This window comes from Vidua macroura, chromosome 5 (genome assembly GCF_024509145.1).
Source record: "Vidua macroura isolate BioBank_ID:100142 chromosome 5, ASM2450914v1, whole genome shotgun sequence".
Taxonomy (NCBI): Eukaryota; Metazoa; Chordata; class Aves; order Passeriformes; family Viduidae; genus Vidua; species Vidua macroura.
The window spans coordinates 3,140,600-3,164,841 of NC_071575.1; the positions used below are offsets into that span (position 1 = coordinate 3,140,600).

At 40.1% G+C, this 24,242-nt stretch overlaps 1 protein-coding gene and 1 long non-coding RNA gene across 4 annotated transcripts in view; both read right to left on the minus strand.

Moving 5' to 3' along the window:
* Positions 1-6,899: 6,899 nt before the first annotated feature.
* Positions 6,900-8,791, minus strand: LOC128807179 (uncharacterized). Its single transcript, XR_008437076.1, has 3 exons — positions 8,636-8,791; positions 8,245-8,309; positions 6,900-6,986 (listed from the first exon to the last, which is right to left on the minus strand). It is a non-coding gene; the product is annotated as an uncharacterized LOC128807179 (long non-coding RNA).
* A 1,004-nt stretch (positions 8,792-9,795) lies between these two features.
* The window catches only part of LOC128807173 (solute carrier organic anion transporter family member 1A2-like), a 30,485-nt gene continuing 16,038 nt past the window's right edge, over positions 9,796-24,242 (minus strand). For all 3 annotated transcript variants that reach the window (XM_053977333.1, XM_053977332.1, XM_053977334.1), the window contains 13 exons: positions 23,742-23,883; positions 22,239-22,371; positions 21,193-21,299; positions 19,192-19,338; positions 18,806-18,904; positions 18,140-18,373; positions 16,230-16,394; positions 15,172-15,367; positions 14,174-14,339; positions 13,406-13,590; positions 12,811-12,875; positions 11,608-11,725; positions 9,796-10,753 (listed from right to left, as the gene is read on the minus strand). In XM_053977333.1, coding sequence (XP_053833308.1) covers positions 10,594-10,753; positions 11,608-11,725; positions 12,811-12,875; positions 13,406-13,590; positions 14,174-14,339; positions 15,172-15,367; positions 16,230-16,394; positions 18,140-18,373; positions 18,806-18,904; positions 19,192-19,338; positions 21,193-21,299; positions 22,239-22,371; positions 23,742-23,883 — 1,917 coding nt within the window. In that variant the 3' untranslated portion in view covers positions 9,796-10,593. The remainder of the gene's footprint in view (positions 10,754-11,607; positions 11,726-12,810; positions 12,876-13,405; positions 13,591-14,173; positions 14,340-15,171; positions 15,368-16,229; positions 16,395-18,139; positions 18,374-18,805; positions 18,905-19,191; positions 19,339-21,192; positions 21,300-22,238; positions 22,372-23,741; positions 23,884-24,242) is intronic.

Consider the following 24,242-nt stretch of genomic DNA (forward strand, 5'->3'; position numbering starts at 1 on the left):
GAAAGTCAGGAGAGATGAATCTCACCATAAAAGAATTCATAAAAAGTCTTCTGCAGCTTTTGCAACCAGAGCTCCAGTGCCTGTGGCAGCATTTGCCATCGTGCCTTGTCCAAATCAGCTGTGATACAGCAGCTGCTGGCAGGTGAGGAACTTCCTTCCTTGCTAGGGAAGGGCAGTCCTGGAGGGGCAAGGCACATCTGCCAGATCCTGACCAGCTCAGGGGCACATGCTGGAGGAGCACAGCACCAGCAGCACACACCTGAGCCAAAAAAAAAAAAAAAAAAAAAAAAAAAAAAAAGAAAAGACCCAAGAGGAAAAAGAAAAGGATATCTGCACATGCCACACCGTGGGCTGCTGTGTCAGCCACCAGCCTGACAACTGGCTGTGCTGGGAACCTGTTCTGCAAGGCCCATGGCAGCACAGAAACTCAAAAACAGGAGAGGAGGTTACCAATGAGGAAGTGTTTGCTGCTGCTGCTGCTGGAGTGCTGCTGTTTCCAGCGTGAGCAGGGCTGGCTGGGACAGGCTGCATGCCCAGGGGTGGCTGCAAGAGCCCCCTCCAACAGCCCCAGGAGCTGCCTCCCCCCAGCCTGGCTGTGCAGCACCACCTTCCACCTGCCCAAAGCAGGACGTGGTGTCCCTGATGGGACGTGCCTGGCTGCCTGCAGAGCAGCACCCGTGTGTGGTGAGCCACATCTGAAGGGTGCAAGGTGCTCTGCGGCCAGGGACACACAAGGACACCGAGACAGAGAGTGCCCAGCCATCTTCTTCTTCCAAGAGGTTCTTTTGTGTGGCAGTCACTTCAGAAACTGCAGAATTTCCAGCCCTGGCCTCCTGCCACGCTGAGGTGAAGCAGATGGCAGCTGCCACTCCGGAGCTGCCTCTGGCTCATCGGCAGAGAAAGCTCTGTCACTGCTTTAGCTGTGCTTGGCTGCACTGATGGACCTTTCCTGCCAAACACAGCCCCAGCCTGGAGCAGCACAATCCCAAGGGCCAAGCTGGCAGCCAGAACACTCTGCGTGTGATGGGGTTGCAAGGGAGCTCGGTCTGCAAGTCACATCAGGAGTTTCCTCAGTCACAGAGGGAGGAGGAACATGAATTCTGATAGATTGTACCCTACTCCTGCTGAAACATTGAAGGACAGCACGTACAAGAGGGGATGAAAACAGTTAGTCCTGTGCTTCAATACAAAAGGAGTTCTTAGAGGTATGATTTGTACATGAGTTGTTCTGTCTTTTCCCTGACAACAATTTTTTTGCCTCTGAAAAAGCACACAGAGGATTTGGGATTGCTAAGCCAAGCAACCATTTGATCTTATTTCACTAATTCCAGCCTCTTTAGGTCCCAAAGAAAACTCACAAAAGACAAAGATACAAGTGGCAAAAATAATTTCTAAGAGCTCTTCTATGAGAATTTTCTCCTGTAAAACTTAATTCGGCAACTTTTCACAGGCATCCTGCAAAATTGATGCCATCTAACTCTGCAGTAAGGGAATTTACCCCCCACCAGGGATGGGACCCAACTGAGTAGTCTTGTGTAGAAACCTCCAACAATAACAGTAGTAGGTGAGGAGTGTTATGATCTCTTCAAACTGTTAAGACAGGTATTACATGTATGCTTATATGGGAAACAATACTATTAACCTTGGAGAAATAGACATTAAAAATTATTCCAACCCGTAACATTGCTTAGCAAGTTGTGCTTTGCATTTAGATATAATTTGTGCTTGAATTAATTAGGCTTCTGAAAAAGAAAAGGATATCTGAAAAAAACTATGGTTTTTGTCAGAATTGACGTAAGAGTTCCAGCCTGAATCTCCAGCACATGCTGGAACAATGCTTTAACCTGGATAAAGGAATTATTGTTTAGATACAGCCTAGTCTTACAAATAAAACATCACAAGAGTTGAACAGCCCAAAGAGGGGAATGCTTTCAAAGCTGAAAAGGAGAAGTTTAACTGCCACTGACAACCTTTGGAAAAGGGATGCCCACTTCAATGTATGCCTTTGAAAATCACCTTCTTCAAGTGTCTTATGGGCAAGCTGAATTAATAATGAACCTAATTAGCTGATGGAGAAATTTAGCTTCCAAAAATCACAGCTCTCTTTTTGCCACAGAAAGTTTGTACCAAAAGAAAATAAACAAGCAAGTCTACAGTGGAGTATGACCCAAAGGAAATCATCTTCAAGTACGTTGCTACTGATAGTAACAAGATCTCTGATGACCTCTCCAAGCTCCAGCTCAGAGTGGGAGCTGCCCACTGCCTGTGCCAGCCCTGTGGGAATGCAAAATGTGCCTGAGCCAGGGTGAAAGGAGCAGGGAGCTGGAGAAGTGTAAATAGCTGACTCTGGGCACTTCCAGTGGCACCTCTGTGCAAGGAGTACACTTTCAATCTCATCTCCCTCTGGATGGTAACAGAAGAAATTCCCTAGAGGATTGCAAATCCCCTGGATTCCAGTACATTTGACCAAAGCCATAGGAAGAACTCTTGTGAGCATTATGATGGGCCTACACAGCTGTGGTTTATCAAGGTGGTGGATGTTTAAGTGCTAGCCAGCTCTGGTGTTCAAAAGTACAATAACAACTCATTAAAAAATTCTTAAAAAGTTTTCATCATGTCCTTGGTGGGAAACGTAGAAGGAACATCTCAACACCAATTTGTTTGTGTATTTGGATATTATAAACTTATCTTTGCTTTTTTTTAAATATGAAGAAACCTTAAAGTACTTTTACATGCAAGACTATTATTACTTATGCAACCTAGAGCTGTTTTTCCACTAAATGGTGTTTCAAAAGTCATTAAAAAAAACGTATACCTTTGTGCTTTCTCTTAAAAAGAGACAGACGTGGGAAGCTTCAAGGAAAACATTTCCTAAATTATTCTCAGATCATTAGTTCCCTTTGCAGTTCCAAAGAAGGCTGCTTTTCTTGCAGTCACTTTTTGAAAAAAAAAAATTTTATGTAGAGTTTTGTTTTTTAATAAAACTATGCATAAAGAATGTTTTAAGCATTAGTTTCAGTAATTGGTTTGAGCAAGCTGGGTTTTTACACAAGAGCTACCTGAAACAAACGCACTGTGAGCTATCATTAACATTGCTGAGCAGCATAAACTTGGGCAAACATGCCATGAGAATTTTTTTTCCTACGACTGAGGAATGTAAACAGATCACCCTCTATGATCTGGAAGAAAAGTCAGAGCTATCATGGGCACAGCTAGAGCTCTAATCACTGCTTTGGTGCTCCACTCCAGGAAGCAGCATGGCTCTTTTCCACTCATGTTTATTTTCTTTGTAAAGCAAAAAAAGGAGTCCCTGAGACAAGTTTCTGACACTCAGCTACGCAGGAGCAGTGACAGCCCAATTTGCTAAAAATACTTCTTTCCTTTTTGTTTTGTTAACGTCCCAAACTATTGAAAAATCTCAAAGGTAAAAAAAAAAATCCACACAGTATCAAAATGTTAAAGCAATGTACAGTATGTACAGACATCTTTCAAGGAAGCAAAATAAAATGCAACCAAGCAGCAGTTTTCAGAGCAATAGAATGTTAAGCGTGACACAAACTTCATGAATTCTTGAGAAAAATCATAATGCACCTAGTACACATAGGGAAGGTACAGCCTTACTTTAGGGAGATTGACACTAGTAAATACCTGAAGAATGTAAAAATATCAAAGAAAAAAAAATGTTAAATTGGATGAGAAACTCTGTATAAAAATTAAAAAAAAAAAAAAAATTAACACAACAGGGTGCCTGTGACACACTGGGAAATGTTCCAAGATAGCAAAATTAACAGAGTATAAAACAATCTCCAGAGAAGTAATAGAAGTCATGCCACCTATATTTTAAAATTTGACTTGGCAAACATCAATAAATATGTGCCAAGAAATAATCTTTTACTGATGGTAAGGAATGTAATTTATTTACTGTACTCAATTTATAAAGCCAAAAGTGCTAAACCAACTCAGTCAGGACTCGAGTTAGAGGCCTGGGACACTGAATTGTTCCCATCTGTTCATTACCATCCCTGCCTGCATTCTCCAGCAGGAGCACTTTAGAAAGGGATTTTATAAAGGGATTTTTAAATCCCCTTTGACAGTCCCTGAGCTCCCACTTGCAGCTCGCAGTGCAACTGTACCCGAGGCAGATGCTCCAGATGTTTTTTCTCCTGCTGTAGTGTCAGTGCCAGGGGTGTCAGGCACAGCATCCTCTGCTTTTTGCCCTCTCCTCCCAGTGACCACAGGCACCAGCTTTTATCCCAGAGAATTTCCTGCCAGCCTCTTGATACCTCTTCTCCTGCCTGTTGACTGTGGTTTTGCACTAAAGGCATATTCAGGCTAACCTCAGTCTCTCTTCCTGTCTCTTTATTTAAATCTATTATTGTGAGTTTGTGACAAAACACATGCAAATGAGCACTGACAGCTCAGCTGTCATTTAGGGCACTCAGGCCTCTGAATTTTACAGAGCAATTCCCCATCAGGGATCTCTGCACCTGGAAGACTGAACTGCAGCCCTGTGTTGGCTCCTGTGAAAAATTCACACATCAGAAAAGGGGAGGGGGGGAAGGTACCAATTACACCTCCCACACTGAGTGATTGCAATGGCTCACCCCCAGAACCAGAAAGGTTTCTGTGTGAAATGGATTTCCTTGGGATTTATCAGCCTGCAGTACTGAAGGAAAGCAGCTTTCCCACACCTACCACTCTTCATGTCTCCAGGTGTTTACTGAAGTCATAATTCTTTTTTTTAACAATACCACTGCCTGACTCTGTGTGTGCATAATATCAAGTTCATGATGTCCACACAGAAATAAGATTTGGAGAAAAACCAGCTCTTCTCTTCCCTACACAGACTTGTCTAATTAAAACAAGAAAATCCCATACTGGCTCTTAAGGTCTCTGTGAGAACAGTGAATAACTGAATCCAGCCTCTGCTCCTCACCTGAAAATATAACAGGATAAATTAACAGAGGAACTTGGAAACAATGAATAGTTTTGTCTTTCCTATATTTGATCCTAGAAATAACTTCTCCAGCTCCCAGGATGGGATTTCAGATGCCAGGTTTCTACAGAAAAGGAATGCAAATGGAAAGGGAAGTCCTTTAGTAGACTCCATCTGATAAATTGGAATTTTGGAAAACTGGAAAATTGATAGAGGGCATAAAAAGTTGTCAATGTCTGAAACAAGGTGTCTGTGTGCACAAACATATATAAATAAAAATATTTCTATATAAAAAATATATATACATCTATTTCTATGTGTATATATGCATATATCTATTTTTATATATAAATACTATCTGCATTATATATATTTATGTATATTATATATAAATATGTATTTATATATAAATAATATCTATATTTATGCACACATAGATATCTGAAAGGAATATTCCTGCAAGATCCTGGTCATGGAAGTAGAACTCACAAAGCAGCAGCAGCAGCAGCATTGCAAATGCTACTGTCCTATTATACAGACTCACCAGGAAGAACATGGGAGGTAAGAAACTACATCACCACCACTACCAAAAGCAAAACAAAACAAAAATCAAACAAAACTAAAAGAATAACAAAAAAAAAAAAAAAAAAAAAAAAAAAAAAAAGAACCAAAACAAAAAGAAAAATAAAAACCTCACGAGTCTTGCGCTCTCTTGGGAATTTTTTTTTTTAATTCTGAAAAATTCTGCAGAAACTGGAGCTTGTTTTCCATGTGATTGTGTCTTTATACCAGAAAGTTTCCTTGGGAAGAAGGAAAAGCCATGGGGCACCAGGCAGCTGCCTGCACTCTGCCATCCAGAGAGCTGCCTTGGAACAATGGGAGCAGCCAAGGTACAGCATGAACTGGCCCACTCTGTGTCTCATTAACCTCAAATGAGAAGTTTGTTTTTTTCAAAGCTGGTTTTGGAGCCATTTAAGTGATAGCCTCACAAAGGCAGGCAGCCTTTCCACCAACACAGGGGGGCAAGACCTTTTAAAAAGCCAAACCTCCTTCTTTCAAACCACCATTCCCCACCTGTAATGGGGCTTTCTGCCCTCCAGGTAAGGACTTTCCTCTGGCTCTGCCCAGGCTGTAAGGTTCCAGCAAGCTGCCACCCAAGGTCACACCACCTGAGCAAAATCCCACCTCCCCTGGAAATTAATAGGCACATTTGTAGTGGTTTTGGTTTGCTAATTTGAGATTCTTTAGGTTAATGTACTAATGAGTGTGGTGGGTTTAGTGTTGGCTAATTACTAGTGCACTTATTGGAATGTATTTACTTATTTTTTGTTGTGATATAGGGTTAGGGGAAAGGTTTAAAACTTTAAAAGGGTATAAAGAAAAATTTATTAACAGTAAATAAAAGAGAGAGCAATGAGAATTAGAATAAAACTTTTAGGATACTTCTCTTTTTTTTTTTTTTAACAAATTTTTCTTTCTTAATGACAATGTAAAGGAGCAAAACTTAAAATTTTAGTTAGTTTACTACTTTTAGAATAGTCACACTTCTGGCCTGGTGCTACAGAATGGTCTCTTCTAGAAGGGAAGTCAGTCATTGCAATAACTAAGATTGCACCTTCCAAAGGGATCCTGTGTGTTTTATCCTGTGATTTCAGCCTGCTGTGATTTAGGAAATGTATGCCCTTGATTCCCTGGACAAAGCAAGAGAGGGGCAATTACCAAGTAATTTTCTACATTCTCAGAGAAAGTCCTAAACAAAGAAAGTTCAAAATCCCAAGCATCATAACTGGGAACACTTCATGCCTTGTTAAGAAAGGAAAAGACTAACAACAATTCTGTGTGGAAGAAAAAAAAAAAAAAAGCAGCAATAGCCAAGAAGTTGTTGCTGGACATATCCAGTTTGTGTCACATGAGCAGACTTACATAAACTAAAAAGTGATTTGGCTTCTTTGCATGCCAAATCCCATCCCAGGTATTCTCAGGGTGTTCCTCTCCACAGCCACAGGCTGAATTAGCTTCTGGTACCATGGTTTGCTTGGATGAGAAAAGCCTGTAGGGAAGAGTTAGCTGCTGAAACTCCACTTGAGACAGAAAGGTCACAAAAACAGCCCGCTGTCCACCACAGATGGAATTACAGAAAAAGGAAGTAAACTTCAGCTGTCAGTAAAACTTACCCAAAATTTTGATGCTCATGTGCTCAGAGGCTACACATGTTTGTATCACAAACAAAGCCAGCATCATATCACAATCAGACATGACCTCAACCAAATTACAGTGTAAGGATGCAGCTTTGGTCATCACACCTCCCTTCTGTCCACTTATTAAAACCAGCTTGTCAGGTAACATATTAGCCTCCCAAATGAGTCATTTTCTCTCAAGAAAAAAAAAAAAGAAAAAAAACCATGATCATAGCACAGGCAACATGTATAATCAGAAGTGTTTATCACGTGCATCAAGAATAGGTTTCAATTCTTAAAAGTTGGAAGCAGCAGGGCAACAATGAAGTTTATACCAGACACAAGACTTTTTAGGATACAGATAAGACTGTAAAATAATGAGAGGCTTGGCAATTAAGTAACTGATGAAATTAAAATACAGAGAAAATAATGAAAACAAAAAACACATAGCCTGCTCAGAGATGTGCATTTTACAAAGCATTGACATTTTTCAGTGAGACTGAAGATTTGTTATTTCTTTGAAAATGATGGCTCAACAGCTGGTCACAGTCAAAAAAAAACCCCAATGGAACATCAAAGATCATTACAAAAACCTTGAGTACAAAATGATAGATAAATACATGTCAAAAATGCTAGATAAACACTTGTGTGCACAGTTGGTGTATCATTGCCTTTAAAATACCTCCAAGATTGCTACATTACCTGAAAAACTTCAAGTGTTTGTTTCCTGGTGTTTGATAGCATCCATATCCAGGCACCAACACCCAGCCTTCCACTTGGTAGGCTCAAGGATCAAAATTCAGCTCCTGGGCACTCTTTACTGGGTTGAAACTTCAGTGCCAGAGTGGTTGGTAGTGAAAGCCATGTGCTGGGCTCCCAGGCACTCAGAAAAGAAACCTACCACCCATTTTTATAATTTAATATTGGGCTTTATCAGCTCAGACACTCATCTGTTGCTGCTTTATAAACTTTACACCACTGTTACTTCTACTGCCATTACTCCCACTTGTGGCTTGTGCTACCCCAGTGCTGACACAGCTCTTGGTGCTTGAAACATCAGACCAGGACCAGAGCAGAACATTCAAGCACAATGAAAGCCCTCTGAGTACCTTCAGTACCCCTGTTCAATACCTCTGTTCAAATGGGGGTCACAACAGTGTCAGTTTGGGGTTCACTCTTGCAATGTCCAGTGTCACCTATTTAAACAAAAAACATCAATAAGGCCACTCATTTTTCAGCCTGTGTTTAAATGGTTTGCTGAATCGAGGTCAGCATGCTAAAACTTGAAGGAATCCAGTCCAAAACTTGGCTTTGCATTTAAAGGACTAGCTTTAAGAGTCATTTTCTAACCTCCAAACCCAGTCCTAGGAAGGAATGCCTGTGGTGCCAGGATTTCTGAGGATCACCTTGGCACAACCCAGCACTCCCTGTTTCCTGGCTCTGCTCTGGAGAAGCAATTCCCACCACAGGTTTATGCCCAGAAGTTTCTCTAAGGAGGCATCACCCACCCAGCACTGCCTACCTGGACACACAGCCTGGGTCTTTTTCACTGCTACAGTCTCAGGCAGGTGAAGTAGAACAATTAAACACAACGTTAATATATCCACTGAAATGCTAAATTTAAGACTTGGAGACATTCCTGCAGGAATGCTAATTTTAAAACTTGGAAACACTCCTATCTGCTTCCTTCCACTTCAAAACGCAGGGATTTCACTAGGTCTGACCCTTTGGCAGTGCTCCATGTAAGTGGCACAGATTTGCCTACCTAACAAAGCCCTTTTGTTTCCCACAGCTGTGAAATTCTGCTGCTCTGTAACTCTTCGTGTTTCCCAGGTTACCTTGGCACCAAGCTGTGATTAAATGCCTGCAAAGGGTTTTTAACTCCAGCTTTGGAGGAATGTGACCACAAGGAAGAATGATGGCTTCCAGTGAGTACCCCATGCTAGCAAGAGCAATGCTCAAAATCAGCTTCAAATGTCCACAAAGGTTCTGGGATATCTGTGGTTGAACAGGGAGCTGCATTCTCTGCTCTGCTCCTGCCTGCATCATGTTTGTATTTCTGCCATTCCCCTTCCTCATGCTCAGCTCTATCATCTAATACAGAGGGACACAGGGGCCAGGACAGACCATTTCAAAAGAATCAGTTTTAAGGATCACTTGTATTTGAAGAAACTTTTAAATTTCAGAGCTGATTTCCTGCTCTGTGGAAGGAAATGGATCTTTTCTCACTGACTCCACAAGGACAGGAAGCAATTCCAAGCACATACACACATCTGATGTCCAAAAGACACCTGGAAGCAATCAGATTGTAAACTGAAAGAAAAGATTGTAACTGAACTAATGAACAACTGTGGCAGAATATCCTTCCCACTTTTTGGTGGCTGCAGAAGGTCCCAGGTGGTTCAAATGGGAGCAGGTCTGTGCCATAAAGAATAAATTAGTAGGAAATATTTGCAGGCCCTGGAGCATTGGTCTGTGGTAGTTCCACAAACTCCCTGCATGCCTTATGCAGTAGGATAACCAGGACCTGTAATAAATTAAATAGGATAACCAGGGCCTGTAATAAATTAAATAAAATAACCAGGACCTGTAATAAAAAGCCTCAAGAAGTTATTGTGTGGACACTGGCAGACAGACCTAAGGCTCCTCTGCACTGGGGCCCAGCATGAGGCAGTGCCAAATTAGATGCCAAACATGAATGCATTAAACCAGAGAGACAGCTTGTATAACTTATATCAGCAGGGTTTTCTTTAATTTTTTTTACTTAAGACATTTAGGGTTTTATTTCCCTAGATATTTAAGACATCCCAGGGCAGCAGGCAACTGAAGTAACGATTCCTGATGACCTTTCCTTGTCAATGCTCTATGCAAATCTTAAAACATCACCATAACACAGCACTTTTTAAAAATGTAATTTTTAAAATTTATTGTTATTACCACAACACCCAGACCATGTCATAAACCAGGTTTCCAATATATTGACCATCTATACTATACAGAATAACAAATAATCCCTGCCTGAAAGGACTAATAATATCATTAAATAAATTTATGGAAAACTGGGGCCCAAAGAAGCCACAAATGCTGTCTACAGTCAATGACACTCTGACAGAAACCATGTGAGAATTCCTAGATGAAATCTGGCCTCGCTCAGAGTCAAATGCAAAATTCTCTCTATTTTCAGTGAAACAGGACTGAACACATATGTTCCTGCTTATAGCCCTTTGCTCAGACAACTCAAACCTGGCATTTCATAAGTTTTCTTACTTCTAGTCCTTGTTCTTTTGCACCAAACATATTTTTCCCATGCCTTGTGTTTATAGACTGATACTTTTATAATGTAAGTAGGACACAACTATGTGTAATTCTATTCATCTCTGTCCAAGTGTTCCTTACTTAAAGTAAAAAATTTTTCACAAGGATATATCCGATATTTACACTGCAGTGTTTTTTTTCCCCAACATGTCCTTCTGTGAAATGCTATTTCACTGCTTCTTGTCCTTTATCCTGCATTTCTATTGGTTCATTTAATAAGACTGGCTTTTCAGATTTAAGTTTCTTCTTTAAAATGAGGAGAACTAGTGTGCTTGGGATGTAGGACACTCCACGTAACACTGCTGGCAGGCCAAGATAGAGCCACCTGAAATAAATAACGAGTTCCATTAAATACATGCATTTGTAAAAAAAAAAAAGGGCAAAACTATTCAGCAAACATTGTTTTGTGAAGGTTACACAGCCACTCCAAAGCGTGTGCCCTGATGCTTTTGGGTCTCACAGAAGATGAGAATGTGAGATCAGAGGATATGTCAGTCAGCAAAATGGCCTTTTACATCTCCCAGTTTCAGGCAAATGATTTGGCCAGTCAGGTCAGGCACCTGGTACTCTTATGGCTCTTTCCATAGGGAAAAGAGAGAGTCCTGAAAGGGCTCAGACTACCTGGTTAAAATTTCTAAGTATTCCTAAGAATACCCTTCCAAAGCAACCTCAACACAGTGTTACAAGGAATTGGTATGAGGCCAAAGTTCAAGAAGATCTTTCTTTTAAAATCGCACATTGATCCTTGAAGGAGTACAAAAACATGATGTGCAGTATTCTGGGCCAACTTCCAACTTGAGTAACTGTATCTTCTCCATAAAAGTCTTCTTTTTTAAAGTCAAGTACTGTTTCAACCATTTCCTGTTCAAAGATATTGCCCATTGAACCTTTTTCCCATATAAGCTAACTGCTTTTCAGTATTTTTATCATAATTCAGTGCTTTCAGAGCCTGTTCTCATGTTATTGGTGAATATTATGGAACTAGAACATTTCTGTTCAAAGGTTTTTCCAATGTCTGTGTCAAAGGTTGCACTTTGCAAATAAAGCCAAATCAAATTGTCATATCTCTATCACAGGAGCAGTTTGTGTGCTAGGGAGACATGAAGTGCATAAAATTACATCTCTGTGCATGCAATAATAGAGTAAGAAGGAGAAATTAAAATAAGGCACAAAACATACCTGTATGTGACAATATCATACATCCTACATGCTCCTTCTCCACCACAAGTCATAGAACCCCACTTCAAGCAGGTGGTATCTATCAAAGCTCCAAAATAAATGGGAGATGGAATTCCAGCTAAAAAGAACATTAGCAACGTTTCTGTGAACAGCAATTTTCTTCTGGTTATCAGATACACCACAGAGCCTGTGCTGCTTGTCACCTACTCCATCTGTACTGTCCTCTTGCAGCACGAGCCTCATTCTCTGCATATCTTGTGCTCCCTCTCCTTCCTCACCCTCAGCCAAAGATTTTCTTCCCTGCTGCCTGTTAAAGAATAGCCACATGCAGCAGCATGGACTGTGTTTCCTATTCAGAACTCAAGGTTCTCTCATCAATGAGAGGCAATGCTGCCTCCAATAAACATAAACAACAAGCAGGAGTGAAGGAATGCCAAATGGCTTTCCAGTGAGCAGCAGATGCAGTCCTGTGTCCTGGCTTCTGCTGGAATACAGTTAATTTTCTTCCTAGCAGCTGGTACAGTGCTGTGGCTTGGATTTAATATCAGAATAATGTCCATAACACACCGATGTTTTAGTTGCTGCTGAGGAGTGCTGACATCAAGGAGTTTTCTGTGTTTGTGAGGAGCTGCACAGGAAACCAGGACAGCTAATCCAAACTGGCCAAAGGGAAATTCCACAGCCTGCAGTGTCATGCTTAGCACACAGAGTGGAGAGAAGTGGCAGGGAGGGACCGACTGCTGCTTGGGAGTGGGATGGGTATTGGTCAACAGCCCACAAACAATTTTATTCTGCATCACTTTTCTTTCTTTTGTTTTATTCCTCTCTCTATCTTTCCTACTATTATTATATTTTACTTTATTTCATTACTAAACTATTCTTTTCTTGACCTGTGTGTTCTACCTAACTCTCCCCCCTATTCCATGTGGGAAGAGAACAAGTGGATGCATAGTACTTAGATACTGACTGGGGTTAAACCAAGATACCATCCTCTTACCCAGTATATAAAAAAAATGTTAACTGCAAGCAGTTCTATTTTGCCATGCTCTGAGAGCTGTAAAAAAAAATCCTACATGCTTCCTGATCAAAGGCACTCCATAGAAGCAATGACTCCTGTGCCATGCCCATAGCCCTGATGTGATCCTTCTCTAGCTCTAGGTCAGCCCTAACTCTTCTTCTGAAGTGTGTAAGATATTTTCTTACCAAATACTCTTGAAGCCAGCCCATGGATACCCACTCCAAATGACTTCTCTTCAGGCTTCAGAGACCTGCATGATAATTGCATTGTACACTTATTCGTAGAGCTGACATTAGGAACAGATGTTTTACCCTTTTTTTAAATCGAGTTCTTCATCACATTAGGCCCAAACCATTCTAATAATGAGCTCATTATGCTCATTAGGTGATGTTTGCTGAAAAGTTCCTTATCTAGGACTGCCAAATCACAAAATGAAAAGCTACTGTCAAGGTATGGTGCTGAGGCCAACACAAAGTGCAGGGAAGTTGTGCCTTAATTAACATCAAGTTCCTGTGATTGATAAACACACGAGTATCACACACCACTCAATATCCCAATGCCTGACTCAGGGGTCCTGCATTCATTCAGGATAAAGCTGACAGCCAGAAGCAGCATCAGATTACAAAGGTGACTAAACCTTAACAGCATAGAAATGACATCGGATTTTTCAGCTCTTTCTCCTTCCATATGCAAACTAAACACCTTTTAATTCCCTGAAGAATTAAAACCTCAGAATAAGAAGTCCAGTAGATTTCGTAAGACAAGGAAATTTTACTGTACCTTATTAAGACCATGTATCCAGGCATGGCTGCTAAGGAAAAAATGAAGCTGCAGACTAAAGTCAATATTAAAAAATAATGGAGCATCTTGTCACAGCTTTCATGTCCATCACACTGGCCCAGAGTTGCAGAGATGTTTGGAGAAGAAAACCCTGAGGCTGCAACACAGGTACAGTTCTCAAATACCTATCAAAAGAGTATTTTAATCACACAGATTGTCCAAACTCAAACTCTGAGTGGCAAACCCACACTGTTGGCACCCATCTGGCTGTCTCCTGCCCTTGAGCCTGTTACTCACGAGCAGCACTGCACTGTGGCCTCTCTCCCAGTCTGCCAGGCACAGGTCCAGCCATCCCCTGTATTTGGGGATAAAAGTTCTATAATACCTGGTCACTTGTTTAAATCTACAGGGTAAAAGAGATTATTAAGTCCATGCTATAGACTTTCTTTTTGTCTGAAATGTTCTTGGGCACTCAGGTTTCCAATTGGCAACACCTTCAGAATAATTTCTCACTCCACGTTAAGCATTTAAGATTCCTTAGTTCTTAGTAGAGAATAGTTCTTCTTTATTATATTTTTTAATTTAAACTTAAACTGATTTTCATATGCAGTTTGAAATTTCTGGTGCTACTCAATGAATTTGTTCAAATCTTTCACCTTATATATTCAATTAAATGTACATGCATGGATATTCCCCACCATATATTGGTATAAAAATTTGCCACCTACTATGTTTCATAGTTACAGTACAATAAAATGTATGCTTTACCACACTCCTTCCAGCTCCTCTTGAGGATTTACACCCAGCAAGACATGGTGACACGTAAGTGATTCCATTGTTCCCACAAACAGGGTCCCATATTTTAAGTGGGCAATCACAATCCACGTTGCAGCCAGCCAGTAGAGTATTTTCTGCATATGAAACTTGCTCTATTCTGAAACACATTTAGAAGATGAATAAATATTTCAGTAATGAGATACCCACAGTAACCCTCTGCAATGCTTAAGATTCTATTCTGGCTCAAGTGTTGAATCAGGACCCAATCCTACATGCTCCTACCCTGAAGTCATGCCTTTCTGTCTTTCTATAGGACACTAAACTGTATTATATTACATTAATACTATAAATTAGGTATTCATACCCCACAGCTTTTTTCTCATCTATGGCATGTATGCTCTTGATTGTCCATAAGAGTTGCATCTACACCTCCATGGCCATTTTACAGACACAACCTGCTCTAGTGGAAGGTGTCCCTGCCCATGGGACAGGGAGGGAGGTTGGAAATAGAGGCTCTTTAAGATCCCTTCCAACCCAAACCATTCTGTGATTCCCAGTGACCAAAGGCAGGCTTCAAATCAAGAAACTGCAGATAAAATATGCTCTGATAACTTGATAGTAATCAAATTCGAGTAAACCAGTGTAAGATCAAGAAGGGGATTTTTTTCCTCACTTATTCTGAAATTGCACTCACGTATGCCTGATTTGACCAACAATTTTTATTTTCACCTGCAGTTACATTGCTCCACTAATTGTATTAGTAAAAGAATTAATATGGGCGTGCAATTGCATGAGTCTTGACATGGATATCTTTTTTTAATACACTTTTGTTGTTTGAAACAGGCATAACAGACCTACTGTCTAATGCAGGCAAAAAGCCTTGAGAATTTAGAATAGGGAACTGAAATGGAGCTCCTGGCTGATTCTTGACAAGAAAAATCATCCTGGTGTCTTAAGACTGAAGTCCTGCTGAGTCCCAAAGAACATACCCTTGATAGGAAACTGTTAGACCAGCAACTGGTGAGGTATCACAGACAGTCCAATAGGCAGCAAAGTAGAGAAGGTATTCCAGTAAAGATACCCAAAATGCTATGTTCGCAGCCTGATAGAGATTTATCTTGAATTTCTTCATGAATAAGCCGCCAGAAAAATACCCAACGCATAGAACTGGCAAGTTGTAAACACCTATTTAAACAAGTGAAACTTCCATGTTAAAACAAAGGAGACCATCAAAGCTACTCTACTACAGGGCAGCTAGAGAAGTAGCCACTATAGCTGCTGTAAGGGAAGGTTGTGTTTGGCAAAGACTCAAAGAGGGCCTGGGACTGAATAATTTAACTCCAATCAGAAATGGGTCTCTGCTAATTTCCTTTCGCACCCAAAACCTCTGCCAAAGTCAACAGCAGGTGAGAACTGCTTGGGGAGTGAGCTACAGGGTAGGGCTAAAATTATTAATTGGAAAATGGCAATCTAGAATTGCACTGTAGGTCCAACTCAAAAAAAAAAAAAAAAAAAAAAAAAAAAAAGAGAAAGAAAAAAAATGAAATTATTTCAATCCAGCCTCTCCAGCTGACTGAGAAACTCAACAGAAAGATCTGTGCACATTCTAATTAAGTGCACATCTTAATGCACTCTAAGCATGACAGAAAGGAGGAACAGGCTTTCAGTTTTGAGATGAGATTACTGAATGTGCTCTCACACTGCTTTGATGATTGATGCTTAAAAGAAGTAAATTCTGACTGAAAGACACGTTGTAAGTGGTTTTACACAAACATCAAATGGCTTAGTTTCATATCAGCTGAATTTTCTGAGCCAATTCAAAAGATGGAAATTAGATTATAAAATTGTGCACAAAAAAATTAGGTGTTTAGCAGAAAATGCATTGACATTTAGAAATGCTTTTTAATGTGATATCCCTCACCTGTAGAAGCTTTTAACCTTAGTATGCATGTGTAAATACACATGAACATATGTATATATGTAAAAAAACAAGTAATTTGAATAGAGACATCACTAATTGATAGAACAAAGCAAAATGCAAACATACCAATTAAAAAGATGGCATCTGCTGCAGATTTTCCAAACTGCTGTTCCAGATATTTGGGCATGAAGGATATCATGCCATCAAAGGCACTGAACTGCAACACAGTTATGCATATAAATAACATATACACGGGGTTGTGGAGCAGAGCCTTGAGGAAGGGGATGAAATCTGCAATGAAATAATGCCATCAGTTAGTGTGATGCTTTATGAAAAGAATGACCCATTGCTCAGCATGTCTGTGGAGGAAAGAAATGGTCCTGAACTGGATCAGGCTAAATCTGAGACCTGAGCACTGATTTTGGGGTTTGCTGCTGGAGCAGAGGAGGCCTGAAGAGAGCTGTGAGCACAGTTACTCCCACCATCCTCTCAAAATCTGTATCAGCCAGTTGTCAGCCAAGTAAGCATCTGAGAAACTGATTTACACAGGTCTTTTCTCTGAGTAATGCCCATTAAGTCAGGGTTTGAACCATAAGAAAAGCCCCACAGTTCCCCTTTGCCTAAGGTTCTCTGTTAATCAATGTGCTGAGCTATTGTCAAGAAACCCTGCAGATAAATATAAGCATCTACAAAACAATGAAAGTGGGCACCACTTAGGATGGGTGTATATCTTCCAGAGCTAAGCAAGTACATTATTAGAAGAAGATCTGTATGAAAATCTGTCAAAAATTGGTCAAGTATTAGAAACACTATAAATAGGGTGCATTATTTACAGAAGCAGTGACATTTTTGATCAGAGCTTCTTAAGGAAATGTTATTGTTATTAAATTGATTTTATTTTAGGTTATTTTTAACTATAAAAACATCAAGTTTCAACTTGAAATCCCTGGTGGTTAAAAAGTTGTGTGAATAAGTCCTGGTCAATAGGCTGCAAGTGGTTGAACAGGGGTTGGACCAGGTGTCCTCCAGAAGTCCCTTGCAACCACGACCATCCTGTGGAATGAAAACTTTCTGCATTCAGGATATTCAGGGACAGTGAACATCCCCACCAGCACAGGCAGGGAAAGGCCATGAAAACACAAGCTCTGAAGGGACCCTGGAGCACTAAGGACCCACATCTGAGCTGGGAGAACGGTGTTTTATTCATGGATTCATTTAAGGCTAGGTGACAGCAGAAAGAGACGCTCTGTTTATCAAAATGAAGCTGCAATATCAGCCAAGACCTAAGGACCCAGCTGGAAACAGCACAGAGAGGGAGCTGCCACTTGGCACTTGCTTGCTGAAAATGAAGGTCCTGTCAGAGGCCCCGAGCAGGACAGGCTACTCTGAAGATCATAGCCTTTGATGTAGTTTATTCACTTACATTTCCAACCAGGAAATGTAGGAGGGATTTTTCCTTAAAAAAAAAAGGAAGGGAAAAAAAATACCCTTCTACAAATGCATAGATTTGAAAGACAGCAGATGTGAAAGCTGCCAGTGGTAACATGAATAAATGTGAATCAAATACATCTTTGTTGAGCATAATCTAATGTTTGTGAGACACTTAAGCACCTGTCAGTTCCCTTTTAGGGCTTACAGTTGGACTCGAGAAATGCACAAGATTTATGCTGGGTTTCTGCTTTTCTGCACAGGGAATGTGGGGTACAAGCAACCAATATCTGCACCTCACCCGCAGCTGGCTGAGTTGTAATATTCCTAACCAGATTTCAGAGTCTCAACCCTCTCATGGGAAGAAAATATCTACAATCACCTGAATTGCAGGAGGGGAAAAGGAAGGATCCAGACCCTAGATCTATGAAATCAGCTTTCTTCCTCTGCAAGGAACCATTCTAAATTCCTGCACAAATCCCTTGAACTACAGAGACATCAAAACACAGCAGGCACTGCATATCTTGGACCCATCTTTAATTACACAACACACAGAGTTCACACCTTAGGAGTAAAGTTAGAAAGAAATAAAATGCAATGTAACTTACCTTTAGCAATTTCATACATGGTCTGTTTGGTTTCATTTTTATCATTTTCTTGCAATGGTGTTGCACTTTTTTCACTTGTCTCTTCAGGTTCATTGGTTTCACCTTCCTTCACAAGTGACTTGGGCAAAAACCAAAATGGTATTGCCACGAGGAGATTGAGCAGCGCACAAATCAAAATGCCCAGCCACCATGCTCCAACCCAGCGGGCATCAGTAGCTGTTATAGTTATCTCATCTAGAATAAAACACAAAACCAGACCTCTTGGATCACTTCAGAAACATTCTTTGCTGTCATTTTGTGCTTTCCCAGTCATCTCTGACATAAAAGCTTTTTAATGATTCTTAAAACGAGGCTCGTGAAGGAGAATAGTCTCCAACCTTCTTTTCTAATGTTGCTAATTTTCTGGCAAATTTCAGCAGCTTGTATTAAATTATTTCTAGTCCTTTCCTCTGTTAAGCCAGATGACACAATTTTTCATCAAATAATTTGTAAGCAGATTGATTTGTGTATATATGAATTGAATATTACACACAAATCTTCCATTCTAAAGGAAACACCAACAAACTCAAGTGGGATTAACTCATATTAGCAAGGAAACATCTTTTAGCCCTGAAACCTACACCATCTACAGACTTAAAAATAAGGTTTTATATGTTCACCCATTACCTGCACCAACTGATCCAATGTCAACAAACAGCTCTGCACAGAATGAAGCCAACAATAAACCAAGGAAGGGGCCGATCACAGTTGCTGTATGTAGACATGCTAGAGTAGGAAAAAGAGAAAACATTCTCAATTAGAACCCAGTCACAATTACCTTCTTAGAATTGTTACATATGGTTAGGACAGCTCTACTGGAAAAGCACTGCTTCATTCCAACAAGTTTCTCTCTGGTTAAATTACAAGTTCTACAATACTATTATTTTGATTAGGCAGCAATTTGCTGCCTTCCTTTATTGGACTGAAGGGCATCATATTAATCCTTTCTTTTGTTTTTGTTTGTGTGTGTGTGTGTTTGGAGAAGGGGAATTATCACAACAGGGTGGATTTACCCAGGTAGAAAGGTGAATTCTCTGCTTTGGCAAAATCCTCCAAATAGGAAATGCCTAAAGGCATGATGGGAGTCTCACCCATTCCTCGCACTATGTTTCCAACCATCACAAAAATCCACAGCAGGGACCCAGGCTCTTTTTCACACTCTGTGGATAAAACAAAAAGTCAGAATGGATGTTTTAGTCTCAACTGCTAATGAAAATCTAGAGACAAAGAACTGACCAATAGCTTAAGCTTTAGTGGGTAGGCCTGTCCTACCAAAAAAAAAAAAAATAATAATAACTGGTCACAATACGGTTTTACTTCCTTTCTCTCCTTGAACTGGGATTTCTTCATCCCATAGTCTGCTTCAAATTCCACTACTCTCTCCCACTTTGTCATGCTGAAATTTCTCAGTGCAAATTCATTAACCAATAAAAACCAGCTTTGTTAGCAGCAGCTGCTGCCTTTCCAGGTGACTGACCACAGATGAAACCCAGATCTCCTGTTTCAGTGTCAGGTTGCTGTCAGCAAATACAGGTGAAGCCATCCACATGCAGATGTGGTGACATTCAGTCCAGTTTTCACACAGGAAATGGATTCATATCTATGAATATCACAGTCTTGCTTGTCCATAAACCAATAAAGAAACAATCATCTTACCCAAGTATTTTCATAGGTATGAGGATCTATGAGCATATTGAGTGGTTGTACATCATTTAGATGAAAATTATTTAATAAAGAAACAATCACCTTACCCAAATATATTCATAGGCATAAGGATCTATGTGCATATTGAGGGGTTGTACATCATTTGGATGAAAATTATTTACCTTTCTACACCTTTATTTTTGCATTTATAAAATGGGAAAAATTTTAGAAAGTATCTGAAGCCTTCGAGTGAAAGGTTAATGCTGTTAGGTGTGCAGGTTTCACTTCTTTTTTGCAAAGATGCAAATATTATTATCTTAACTGACGTGTAGCCTTGGAAAGCTTGGAAGCTGCATCCATCACTAAATGGAGAGCCAGAAAAACCCAGCACAAGGCTGTGGTTTGATGCCACCACACTCAGTATTAATTACAGCAGTGGGATTCAGCTTCAGCACACCCTGATGGAACTCCATCCCCACGTTTAGCAATGAGCTCTGGGGTTCAGGTCACCTCACTTTTACCATCCAGCAAAGTTTCCAGCAGTCAGAGGCCCACCCACGAAGTAATCTGATCCACCCTAGGGTACAGAGCATGAATGTCTGTCCTGGGGAGACTTCATGATGCTGTCCCCCTTTGTCAGTTCTCTTGCCCCTTACAGCAAGCTCTGCAGGAGCTCTGTGGTCTCCTCTGCCCAGCTATCAAGGGAGTCTAAAGGGATGGCTCAGACTGAATGCTTCCCTTTGAGGTAGCTAAAGGCCCAGGAGATTAATCCCAGCCTCAGCAGGAGAATTTTGTGTGTGTTCATTAAATGGTTTTCCTCTGAGCCCTTTCACTTCCCAGTCGTTCCTTTACATGCACATTGCCAGTGCACATACATGTTTCAGTCTCACAGATAAGTTTTAGCCTAGTTCAAACTATTTTCTCTAAAGGGAAGCGAGATCTATATTTTAGTTCTAGCTCTATTTCTCATTCTTTTATTTCCCACATGGTACAATAAAAAAATATCCTTATGCCTCTTACCCATTGCTGAAATATGCTTTCCATCTCCTCATGTTATAGAATTTCAAGTTAAAAAGAGGAATAATTGTGAGAACAACTTGGTGTTATACTGTCCCAAAGTGGACTGCCAGGGATATTAATTGAACTGCCTGGATAATGTGAAAACTACATGAAAGAAATGTTTTAGCTCTGGAGTCACAGACCAAAGAAACACAAAGGCCAGGAAACTTCCTCACCTGTAGTTTCTAGGTCTTCACAAAGTACTGGTCAAAAGCAGAACCCTGAAGTGATTGCTAATAAAAATAAAAATCTATTTATTTAGACACTATAGACACAGATAAAAATATTAACAGGCATAGGAAAAGTCTTACCTGTTGATGGTTCCTCTGTAGGCAAAGAGGACAAGTTTTGATTAACAAGGCACAGAGGCATCACTGAATCATTTTCCCGTTGTGAAATGCTGCTTTCAATATGATACCTGTTGGAAACAAAGGAACATTTGTCTGTGCTGGACTAATGGGGCTGCCTATAAGGGTGTGCAGCTGTAGAAAGAAGGGAATCCATGTCAAAAGTTGCCAGAGGGTGCTGCCAAGGCTGTCAGAGCCATTCCACACTGCACACAACAAGATTGAAGGACCAAAAAATACTGTGCTGATTAAAGCCTACACAAGCTTACATTATTATTTTTTTTTAAGCCAAGCAAAAAATCATTTAAAAGAAATTGAAGGATCATTATGGTCAGTACAAAATGGTCAGCACTACATTTGCTTTTAGCTATTCTTTCAGTCAGAACAGGTAGACATAAGAAATTGTGGACATAAGAAATTAATTTGGCAGTGAAAATAGCTTGAGAAACATCTATTTCTTGTCCTCTGGGAGGTCTCTTTCTCTGAATAAATTCCTAGAAGTGTGAAGAAGACAGAATCCCAATTTTCACTCTGCATTGTTCGGGTTAAAAAAAATATTTACATAACATTGTCATTTTGTTGTGCCAGTCTGTGATGATTGATAATACCCAATTTAGAGAATTTCATTCTTGTCAACACAGTGACCAGGTGTGATCTGTCATCCAGGTTCCAGACCAAGAGATCTTTAAAAGTCACAATTGCCATTGCCCATCCAAGCAGAGAAGAGCTAAAAGTGACAGTATCACAGCTTTGTCACTTGGGAGAGCCCATGCAAGGGGCAGCAAAAGGATGAAGGCAGAGGCAGGTGCCCAGGAGAGGGGTGACTCTCCTCAGGAGGTGGTGACTGACTTTTGAAGCTGTCTCAGGAGCAAACCCAAAGAAACTGCAGTGATCATTCTGCAGAATCCATGCTCTGCAATGTCTCTGCCCATAAGCAACACCCTCAGTGGAAGGATGTAATGTGTGAGTAAAGAACACAGAAGCTGCTGTGGGTTCAGCAGAACACTCACCTCCCAAACAGAAAATGAGGAAGTGATATCAAAAGACATCCAAAAGACAGAACTGTGCAGCCCAAAGCAATTATCCTGGGTCTGTGAAGCTTTGCTCCAAAGTAACTCACAAATGCTATCAGCAGCAAGTTACCTGCAAAGAGAACCTGGGTCAGCATCCACAAACCAAGGCATCCCATAATCGTTACAAATCTGAGCATGTCTTGTGAGCTCAGCTTCTGTTTCTTTCTTTGTCTTGTAAAAAGTGCCACGAGACAGGGAACTGCCTACATGGTGCAGTAATTCCCTGCTATGTACAATCTTTTTTTGGAAGAGTTACATCACATGAAGGGAACATGAGAATAAAAGGCAGGATGGAAAAGAGGTCACAGTGAGAGAGATTTCTGAGTGCACCTTTACAGAGGAGAAATTTCCCACTACTTTGCACAGAGATCAGGCCCAAGGACTGCAGAATAAAATAGGAATATTATTAGGAATATTCCCCTAGGATACTGTATTTGGTAATGTGTAGGGAAATAAAGAAGTGGTTTTGTAGTGAAAATAATAAACACAAGAGGACAATCATATAAAAAAAAAGGAATAATAATTTAATATTAATTGCAGTAATTGTTTAAGAATAAAAAAGTTAAAAAAAAAAACCACCCAGGTTTTTATACCTAGTGCCATTTAAAAACAAAAATGTACTAAAAATCTTCATTTTCCTCTCCTCCACTTTCACTTAGAAGCACCTAATTTTCTCCACTTATTGCTATGCAACTAAGAAAAGAATCAAGCTTCATGTTATGAATCAGGCCCTATAAAAATAGCAATTTAATAATTTTGCACCTTCTAATTTTATGATCTTTTTGTCAGGAGAACAAAATCATGTCTCTGAGCGATGAGCGTCACGCTCTGAAAGAAAATAATGCCTTTTTTACGTATAATTTCTAAACAGGCTGTGTTGAATCAGTGGCTTGAATGACACTTAAAGATGTTCATTTATATTTATCACTGGACAATAAAACTTACTGACAGGTAAAGTAAGGGGCACTAAAAGTAAAACTGGAAACTTTCTTTGCAAGGACAGTTGTACAGGTGCAAAACCTTAAAATATGATTGAGTTTAGGTAAGGAGTCACAATCCACTCCAACCAAGTTTAATTAAAGGAACTGCAAAATGCTAAATATGACCTTAAATTCAAACAAAGTTTATATAGTTGTGGGGGATTTTTTTTGTGTTCTTCAGAAAGATTCAATACACATCTCATAAACTAGCTCTATTTTGTTAGTTGCTCTGTCATATCTTATGATAGTGCAGAAATTAGCTGAACCATTTGCCCAATTTGCCCATTTAAGTGGTCCTATTAATTTCCAAGATATGAAATGGTTACATATCAGCTCAAAAGAATGAGAGTTGGCCACTGTTGTCACACAGAGTAGCTGAGAGCAGATGAGAGTCACTAATACATGCTCAGACCACACGTTACATTTTCAAAGAACCCGAAATATTAAAATGAAAGATTACCAATTTCAAAGCTTCCATTAATGATGCCCACTAAAGAAGCTGGGATATTAAATTGTTTCTCTATCTGTGTGTACATGCTGTTCATGTAAGCACCAGACATCGTTTTCCCAAGGAATGCAAGTGACAGTGCCAGCAGAAATACCTAGGAAGCAAAGAGAGGGATACATAAACAAGTCAAAATTACATATTTATTAATATCCCCTGGTTATTTCCTCTTCCAGATAAAAAAGTGGGCAATTCTGTTCCACTGATGTGCGTGTAAATCACATCATCTCTTCTTTTCTAGAGTTATGGCTTTGCTAAACAAACAAACAATAAAAAAACCAAAAACAACAAACCAAAAACAAACAAACTTTGTTCTTAATCTTCTCTAATTGACCAAGACTGTCCTGAGAAACCCCAAGTCCCATGTACCCAGCCAAGGCAGCAGTGCCTGCTGCAAGGTTGCCACCTGCAGGACCTTCCCACCCTCTGTTCACCCAAATGACAAATTGCTTGCAG